Genomic DNA, 10,108 nt, shown 5'->3' on the forward strand with positions numbered 1-10,108 from the left:
TTTATATTATATTATAAATAACGTGTGAACTGAACGCGTTGATGTCGATGGAGATTGATTGGACTTGGTCCCTTGGATGGAATGGAGGATTACAAAAGTTAAAAACCAGCTAGATCTTAAAATTATTGGATAGCATAGTTAGTTGTTTTCAAAATGAATTGTGTGGAGTGGTTGTACTTACCTCTTATTAGTCTTGGTACTAAATGAAGCCATTTCGTCGAATGTCAAACCGTTCTTTCATCCAACAATACTCAGTAATCTGTATTCCCCTCGTGCGAATCTCCTTCCCATGGAGGCCGCCATCTTTAATAAATGGTTGACCAATCAGAAAAGGCCAAATGATCCTTCCGCACAGACTGGCACCTTGCTTCTCTTTACGTCAAAGTACCGTATATAGATACAGACAAGAAACACGTCAAACTTTGAGCTATAAATAGATTACATCATCGTCATTCACAATTGTACGCGAGTATAAAATGATGAGAATTTCCACGTTAAACCCACCAAAATGTCTACCAAAACCAAACCAGATGGTAGTTCCAGTTTAGTCTTCAAATCATCTATTGTCTTCTTCCTGTTTGGCAGCGTTGTAGCGGGATGTCTCTTTACAGTATTGTCGAGATTTATGATTATTTTAGAGGGGAGTTCTCGTCAAGTTGGGACCTTTTCAACATCACCGGTTTCCAAGTCGTCGTCTTTGACGGTAACCAAAGCGCTCGGGATGGAGGGGTGGCCTGGCATGGATTATCACGGCATGAGGGAGTGGCCAATTACGGTCAGGGATAAACCTGTTATCAGACCAGGTATGGTCATGTCAACATTATTTTAAAGTGCTTTTCGTTATTTTAGTATACTAATACATATTCATAATATTAAAGATGAGCGTCACGCCCTTACACAACTCCGCCAATCACCAGACATAGTGATTAAACGGGCTGACAAGGGGTCCGCAGTTGTAGTCATGAACACACATGACTACATTGCTGAGGGCCTTAGACAGCTCAGTAACACTGATCATTACATTGAATGTGCTTCTGATCCCACTGAATCTTTCTCCCAAGATATCACAGTGACACCCTGGTTAAGATTTATAATGCCAATGATATTGAGAAAGATACATTTAACTATCTCCTCCCACATGACCCCCGTACAGCAAGGTTCTACCTTCTACCTAAGATACACAAGCCCAATAACCCGGGGAGACCTATTGTATCTGGGAATGGTAGCCCGACAGAGCGCATTTCTGAGTTTGTTGATAGCTTCCTCAAACCCTTAGTCTGCCGTATTCCTTCCTTCATCAAGGATACCAAAGACTTTCTCCACAAACTAGATGAGGTCAAGCACCAAATACCTGACTCTGCTATTTTGGTTACTTTTGATGTTTCATCACTGTATACTAACATACCCCATCATGAAGGCATGAGTGCATGTGTCTCTGCCCTCAATGCTAGTAATCAGTCCCGCCCCTCAGTGAGTCATATTAAGGAACTCATGAGCCACATTCTAATGAAGAATAATTTCACATTTTCTGACAGGCATTTTCTACAGGTACAGGGTACTGCCATGGGTACCAAAATGGCACCCTCATATGCTAACCTATTCATGTCTCAGTTGGAGGACAGACTCCTGTCCTCCGCCCCCAACCGACCACTAGTTTGGTGGAGATTTATTGATGACATTTTCTCCATCTGGTGTGGTGACCAAGACAGCTTGGATGAGTTTATTGCCCATATCAACTCATTTCACCCCACCATAAAGTTCACTACCGAACAATCTCTCACCAGTGTGAACTTTCTAGATGTGACAATAACCAAGTCTCCTAATGGCCTTGTCACAGATGTTTACAGTAAACCCACCGACACCCACCAGTACCTTCTCTCCAATAGCTGTCACCCTAGTCACTGTAAGAAGGCAATTGCTTACAGTCAGGCCTTACGTATCAGGCGTATCTGTTCCACAGATACCCTGTACAAGAGGCGCTCATCAGAGCTAAGGAAACACCTTGTATCTAGGGGACACAGCGAACGTAGGGTCCAACTTGCTATCAACAGGGCTCTCAACGTACCTCGTCATACTCTGTTGACTAACACGGGAGCTAAAAAACCTCCTACCAATAGAGTTGCTTTGGTCACCACCTTCCACCCCAAACTACCCAAACTTCCCTCAATTCTCAATAATAACATGCCTATACTTCACTCCTCCAGCAGGTTACACTCAGCAATCACTGAGGTTCCCATGGTTGCATTCCGCCGCCCTAAGAACCTTGGTGACATACTAGTCAGGGCCAAACTTCCCCCAGGTACAGTCCAAACACAACCCCCGACAGATATACTGGGCTGTCACAAATGTACCCGTTCCAAATGCAAAACGTGTCTGCACATTAAGCCCTCACTTAAGGTGAAGAGTCATACCACTGGCTCTTCATACAACATCAAGACCGACTCTGAATGCAGCACGTCTAATGTAGTCTATGTCATATCATGTAAGAGATGTGGGCTACAATATGTGGGAGAGACTAAGACCAAACTTAGTCTTCGCTTTGCGAATCATGTCTCTTCCATAAAGACTAAGAAACCGTACCCAGTCTCTATCCACTTCAACAGCCCCAATCATAGTGTCATTGATGTTGAACTTCTGGTGATTGAAGCTTGCAATGGTGATGACACACACCGCAAGAATAGAGAATCACATTGGATTCACCAACTCAAGACAGTAAAACCCTTTGGACTTAACATAAACACTGGTGTTAAATAACTTCTCATTACCCTCCACTTCACTTCTGCCTAAGAACTCATATGTTGTATATATTCTGTACATAAAGTATAAATTAACCTAGTTTAAAGTTGTTTTTATAAATTCATCACTGTAACTATCTGATGTAAGTAACCCCCCCCCTTTTTTTCCACAGGTCCCTCATACCTATTTTTAAAATCATCATACCTTTGATCTTGCTATTCTTATTAATTGACCATTGTTAGTTGCATCATGATGCAACTTGCTCTCTAATCCTACCCTTTCATGTCTCCCTCCATTGTTGTCGAACAATACATTTACCACTTTTATGGTCCAGTAACCCTTCCTTTCATTCTAAACATCCTTTGTCCTCGCCACTTCACTCCTATTGGTTCATAGCCCCCAATATTGTTTCTGAAATAGGAACTTTGATTGGCTGTTATTTTCCCGCTTCTTTCTGGATCCTTTCCTTAATCCCTTTCCCCCTCTCTTTTTCTATAAATGGATATGTATTTGTTTGTACTTGTCTTATGCCTCTGAAGAAGGTCCGGATTGGATCGAAAGCTAAGGCCATCTACCCTATTCATCATAATATTAAATATTTATACTAATTTAATTAAATTTCAAATATTTTTTTAATAATAACTGATCATATTTAAATAATTTAGCGATTTTGAAATTTAATTTTTAGATTACGTCCCCCCACTCCATGGACCATCTATATTGTAGTTACGATAACGTAACCCTCGCCTCCTGTCAGCTGAGCGCGGGAGGAGGGTTACCATTATCGCAACAACCCATGATCCACCATTGACATTCGCATACACGAGTCACCATGTCCATCGAAACAGTAGTAGTTGCGTTAATGGTAACCCTCCATCATGTCCATTTGGCATGTCCAACTGTCCGGACGGATGATGGATTGTTACAATTATCGCAACCAAACTTGCCCCGACTTTGATTGATCATGAATAAGATCAACACAATTTTATAGCTTTGAATTTGCATCATGGTTTTCCTTACTTTTAGAAACTTTAAGGCTCCCCTGCTCACAGGTAGGGGAACCTTATAGTTTCTAGAAGTAGGTTTTCCTTAGCCCCACTTGTGTGGCCAAGGCTAGCTGAATCAGCTAGGATTCAGCTAGCCTTGGCCACACAAGTGGGGCTAGGTTTTTCCTTATAAATTATTTTTTAAACATTGTGAATTACCAAGGCACACCAATTTGTGAACTCAATTTGTGTAAAAGGAAAACCACGCAATTTCAAGGAATAGGGTCCTATGCAAATGTATGGATTGACTTTAAAACATCTTTCTATCTTTAATTTATTAAGGTTTCCCTTTTTGTTTTTCTCTCAGATATTAAAGGTGAGGTTTTAGCAGCTCTCCATCAAGCCATCATCTTCAAAGTCAACGGCAAGAATGAAAAAGCACACAAGTTATTCCAGCACGCCCTCGCTCTAGATCCGAACCACTCCGACGCCCTCAACGAATATGGAGAATTCATAGAGGAAAAAGATATCCTCCAAGCGGATTATTTATACACATGCGCGTTACTGAATAACGCATCTCACAGCAAAGCACTGATCAATCTAAAAAGAACGGCCGAAATCGTTGAAGAAATCGATCAGAGAATATTGAGTCAGATTGACTTGAAACGAGACCAGTTTCTCGAAGTTCCATCTCATAGTCGAGCGTTACATCGCGCACAGCAAGAGATGTTCTACCAGCATATCTACCACACCACAGCGATCGAAGGGAATACGTTATCTCTGGAACAGATGCGGAGCGTTATGGAGACTGGGATGGCTGTACAAGGAAAAAGCGTCTTAGAACACAATGAAATAATCGGAATGAGTTCCGCCTTGCAGTTTATCAACAATACCCTCATGAATAAATTTGGTGACATCACAGTGCATGACATACTTGAGATCCATCGGCGTGTCCTCGGACACGTTGATCCAATTGAAGCTGGGAATATCAGAACGACACAAGTATTTGTCGGATCACACATCCCCCCTGCTCCAACAGAGGTCGAAGAACTCCTACAAGAATTTATTGAGTGGTTAACATCAGAGAAAACAAATGAAATGCACCCAGTGGAGTTTGCAGCTCTTGCACATTACAAATTTGTTTATATTCACCCATTTCTAGATGGAAACGGAAGAACTTCACGGTTATTGATGAATTTGATTCTAATGCGTGCCGGGTATCCCCCAATAATAATCAAAGTAACGCAGAGACACGAGTATTATGAGACTATTAAGCAAGCTAATGCAGGTGATGTCAGGCCGTTTATACGCTTTATTGCTCGGTGTACAGAAAGCATGCTGGATGTTTTATTATGGTTGACAAGTGAATCCCATGGACTTACAGAAATAGAAAGTAGAGAAAGATACAGGACAGTTGAAAATATTCCCGTGTACTAAATACTACCTCATGCATTTGAATTCAAAATACTTCCTGCATGTTGTAAGGCCACTGCTCCTTGTTCAAGCTTGATCAATTTTTGTGGCTGCCTTATGATGGCTCATAATTATTGTATTTAAACCCTTTAGTTTAATTTTTACTTTAACAGGCTGTTTTACTTTAACAGGCTGAGTAGAAACAACCATGATTAAGAACGGCCAGCCCTTTCACACTGACTTGCAATGTACGTACATGCACGTGTATAACCAGTGATCTGTCCTGGCAGTGTTGTACATGTACATTCAGGGCTGTATGCTTCGTTTTTGAAAGGGCAAGGGCACCAAGGCATTTTCTCTTTTGCAAAGGGCACCCTATGAGGAAATTGTAAATTTCTACTGGAGCATTTCAAGGGCACCAAGGCAATGGCACGGGGCAACGGAGGCAATCGCCTCCGTTGCCCCGTGCAGTATCAGGCCTGTGTAACTTGTAGTCAAGACCAATGAGACACATCAAGTCAAGCCCACAACGATCTCGAGACCCGCAACACTGGCCCTGGCATGGGGAATATCCACCCTTGCTCTGGAGTAGGGGTAAGCGATGAAAACCCTGGAGTATTCTCGAAAGTTGCAGCCTGAACCCAGTGAGAATAGGGACTTGCATACCATGTAGGCGGGGACAGTGTGAAAGTGAGCTGGGGTACCCATGGGCTTTCCACAGGGATCTGTCTAGTCTTTGTTTCAAGACCATTGGTGTTGCGCGGTCACACACAACCAACGTTGCGATTATGCACGGCAAAAACTGTACACGCTTGTAATGAACGAACGCTAGCGGGCGCTCTGTTTCTCTGATTTAGATCTCACCATGTCTAGAGTCTGTGCTCACCATGGTGAGATCTAAATCAGAGAAACAGAGCGCCCGCTAGCGTACGTTCATTACAAGCGTGTACAGTTTTTGCCGTGCATAATCGGAACGTTGGTTGTGTGTGACCGCGCAACACCAATGGTCTTGGAACCAAGACTAGGATCAGAGATACATTAATGAGAACAGGGCTTATGGGACACATTTCTGGTTTCCCAGTTCACTATTCTACGTCTTATTTTTGCAAATGGAGTAAATAGAATTTGAAGCTTTGCAATCTGTTTATTTATTTTGAATCTTTAAAGGGAAGGTACACGTTTGGTACATGTACGTGTACATGTACATGTAATTACTCGAAACAAAAATTAACTTAAAAACTGACTTGGTAATTTCTCACTAAAATAATAAAAGACTTCTAGCTACAAGTCTTTTATTCTTACATGTATCTGAAAGCACACAAATTCGTTGAACAAGGGTGTTTTTTCTTTCTCGCATTTTTGATGACCGATTGAGCCCAAGTATTCACAGGCTTGTTATTTTATGGTTATGATGGGATACACCAAGTGAGAAGACTGGTCTTTGACAATAATTACCAAACATGTACCTTCCTTTTAAGGAAACTATGAATATATTATTTTTACTGTACTTTATATTGCAGTTTGTCGCAATACAACCAGACAAAAGCGCTCAGCTCTTCCAGGGAAATAAGCCCAACTTCTCAATTTTGAGAAAAGCAAACAGATAAAGCTGTTTTTTTTCTTCATAAAACAGGATGAACGTTTTATATTTAAAAAAAAGGCAGATATGTTGTTACATCCATACAGTACATACATGTTGTACATACGTACATGTAGTATGTACCTCTGAAATGGAAAAAAAATCAATTTACCCAGAAATTATCTTGTATTTTTTGACAAACCACATTTTTGGGAGTTGGGCCATGCTGTTCAAACCTGGATTGTATTTCAAGTGTGACCAACAACTTTTTTTTTCTTTAAGGTATAATATGGTTGTTTGACCGTTACTAAATGTAAAATATAAAATAAAGTGATAATAGTTTACCCCTTGTACATGTATTGCAGCTGCTTTCAGCTCTATTTTAAAGACATACATATATTTATTTTAAAATTATATAGTAAATTAAAAGTATAAAATAAAGTCTTGCATTTCATTTTGTCTATACTTCAGTTTTCATGAGTGTAATACTTCTGCCATGGGGAGGAACATGGGATTATTTTACCGAGAGCTGATGACAGATGATCATCCCAAGAAAAATAAACGTAGACAACCGACAAAAGTAGATGCAGGATGCATGGAGGCATTTATTCACCACAAATATTCTTCCTAAACTGATGTACATTTAATTGTAACCATGTACTGAGATACATGTACCCTCAGCCGAAACAATCAATATTAAAAAAAATGTCCAAGACCTTGTATTTCATCTTTGAACATGCTGAAAAGAGCCATAGACCTTTTCGCAAACACCCATTGTGCAAGGGCAAACTGTTGAATGACGTGCATGCTGGTCTTAACTAGGGATCAAACTTGATCTAGAGTGCGTTTTGGCGACCCAAACCAAAAACTGTTTCGGTTGTTGGTCGTTGGTTCTGCTGTTCAGACTGAACGATAACCGAATTGTGAGCTCGGTTACCGTTTTAGTTACGATGTCAGAAACAGCCTTTGGTTGGGGTCGCCAAAACGCACTCCTAGCTACACATGTACATATATGTAGACCAGCGTGCACTTCATTCCTTACTTACATGCCCAGACCAATTATTTCACAAAATAGGGACACCGCCAACTTACATATGAATAGATAGCTCAGTTGGTAGAGCGCCGGCACGTTAATCCGGAGGTTGTTGGTTCGTATCCCACTCTACATGTAGTCAATTCTTTGTTCAACCCCAAAATCATAGCAAAGGGCACTTCCATTAGAAAAATAATAAAGTCATACATTTTGAAGGGCACCAAGGCCAACCCAGGGGCAACATACAATGTAGGTCATGGCCTCTGTTATCTACTTCATTCCTCGCTTACATGCGCAGACCAATTATTTGACAAAATAGGGACACCGCCAACATATGGCTAGATAGCTCAGTTGGTAGAGCGCCGGCATGTTAATCCGGAGGTCGTTGGTTCGAATCCCACTCTACATGTAGTCAATTCTTTTCTCAACCTCAAAAATCATAGCAAAGGGCACTTCCATTAGAAAAACCATAAAGTCATACATTTTGAAGGGCACCAAGGCCAAGACCAGGGGCAACATACAATGTAGGTCATGGCCTCTGTTATCTACTTCATTCCTCGCTTACATGCGCATACCAATTATTTGACAAAATAGGGACACCGCCAACATATGGCTAGATAGATCAGTTGGTAGAGCGCCGGCATGTTAATCCGGAGGTCGTTGGTTCGAATCCCACTCTACATGTAGTCAATTCTTTTCTCAACCTCAAAAATCATAGCAAAGGGCACTTCCATTAGAAAAACCATAAAGTCATACATTTTGAAGGGCACCAAGGCCAACCCAGGGGCAACATACAATGTAGGTCATGGCCTCTGTTATCTACTTCATTCCTCGCTTACATGCGCAGACCAATTATTTGACAAAATAGGGACACCGCCAACATATGGCTAGATAGCTCAGTTGGTAGAGCGCCGGCATGTTAATCCGGAGGTCGTTGGTTCGAATCCCACTCTACATGTAGTCAATTCTTTTCTCAACCTCAAAAATCATAGCAAAGGGCACTTCCATTAGAAAAACCATAAAGTCATACATTTTGAAGGGCACCAAGGCCAAGACCAGGGGCAACATACAATGTACATGTACTAGTAGGTCATGGCCTCTGGATTATTATCATATATCTGGTAATGTAACTAGCGTAAGGATGTCTCCTAAGTGAACTTGATCACTGTTAAAGGAACACGTTGCCTTGGATCGGACGAGTCGGTCTATTTAAAGCGTTTGAAACCGTTTGTTATGAAATGCATCTGGTTAGAAAGATGTTTTAAAAGTAGAATATAATGATCCACACAAGTATCACTCAAAATTGCACGGTTTTCCTTTTACGTCGCAAACTATCACAGTCGGCCATTTATGGGAGTCAAAATTTTGGCTCCCATAAATGGCCGACCGTGTTAGTCAATGAGGTAAAAAGAAAACCCCGCAATTTCGAGGCATATTTGTGTAGATCATTGTAATCTACTTTTACAATATCTTTCTAACCAATATGCATTTTAAAACAAACGGTTACAAACTTCATCTTCTTGTAACCCTCTGGGGTTCCAAGGAGCTTTTGGAAAGAGTACCCTTAGTGCCAGTCAGTGCTGACCGATTGGGTATCCTTAGTGCCAGTCAGTGCTGACCGATTGGGTATCCTTAGTGCCAGTCAGTGCCGACTGATTGGGTATCCTTAGTGCCAGTCAGTGCCGACCGATTGGGTATCCTTAGTGCCAGTCAGTGCCGACCGATTGGGTATCCTTAGTGCCAGTCAGTGCCGACCGATTGGGTATCCTTAGTGCCAGTCAGTGCTGACTGATTGGGTATCCTTAGTGCCAGTCAGTGCCGACCGATTGGGTATCCTTAGTGCCAGTCAGTGCTGACCGATTGGGTATCCTTAGTGCCAGTCAGTGCTGACCGATTGGGTATCCTTAGTGCCAGTCAGTGCTGACCGATTGGGTATCCTTAGTGCCAGTCAGTGCCGACCGATTGGGTATCCTTAGTGCCAGTCAGTGCCGACCGATTGGGTATCCTTAGTGCCAGTCAGTGCCGACCGATTGGGTATCCTTAGTGCCAGTCAGTGCTGACCGATTGGGTATCCTTAGTGCCAGTCAGTGCTGACCGATTGGGTATCCTTAGTGCCAGTCAGTGCTGACCGATTGGGTATCCTTAGTGCCAGTAAGTGCCGACCGATTGGGTATCCTTAGTGCCAGTCAGTGCCGACCGATTGGGTATCCTTAGTGCCAGTCAGTGCCGACCGATTGGGTATCCTTAGTGCCAGTCAGTGCCGACCGATTGGGTATCCTTAGTGCCAGTAAGTGCCGACCGATTGGGTATCCTTAGTGCCAGTCAGTGCCGACCGATTGGGTATCCTTAGTGCCAGTCAGT

General features: G+C 42.1%; 1 protein-coding gene across 1 annotated transcript; it reads left to right on the forward strand.

The window, feature by feature from the left end:
- The first annotated feature begins 443 nt into the window (after positions 1-443).
- Positions 444-5,499, forward strand: LOC117299061 (protein adenylyltransferase FICD-like). The gene is made up of 2 exons (XM_033782462.1): positions 444-803; positions 4,090-5,499. The coding sequence occupies exons 1-2, from the start codon at positions 509-511 to the stop codon at positions 5,157-5,159; spliced, it is 1,365 nt and encodes a 454-aa protein (XP_033638353.1). The 5' UTR covers positions 444-508; the 3' UTR covers positions 5,160-5,499.
- Positions 5,500-10,108: the final 4,609 nt, after the last annotated feature.

This window comes from Asterias rubens, chromosome 14, assembly GCF_902459465.1.
Source record: "Asterias rubens chromosome 14, eAstRub1.3, whole genome shotgun sequence".
In the NCBI taxonomy this organism is placed as follows: domain Eukaryota; kingdom Metazoa; phylum Echinodermata; class Asteroidea; order Forcipulatida; family Asteriidae; genus Asterias; species Asterias rubens.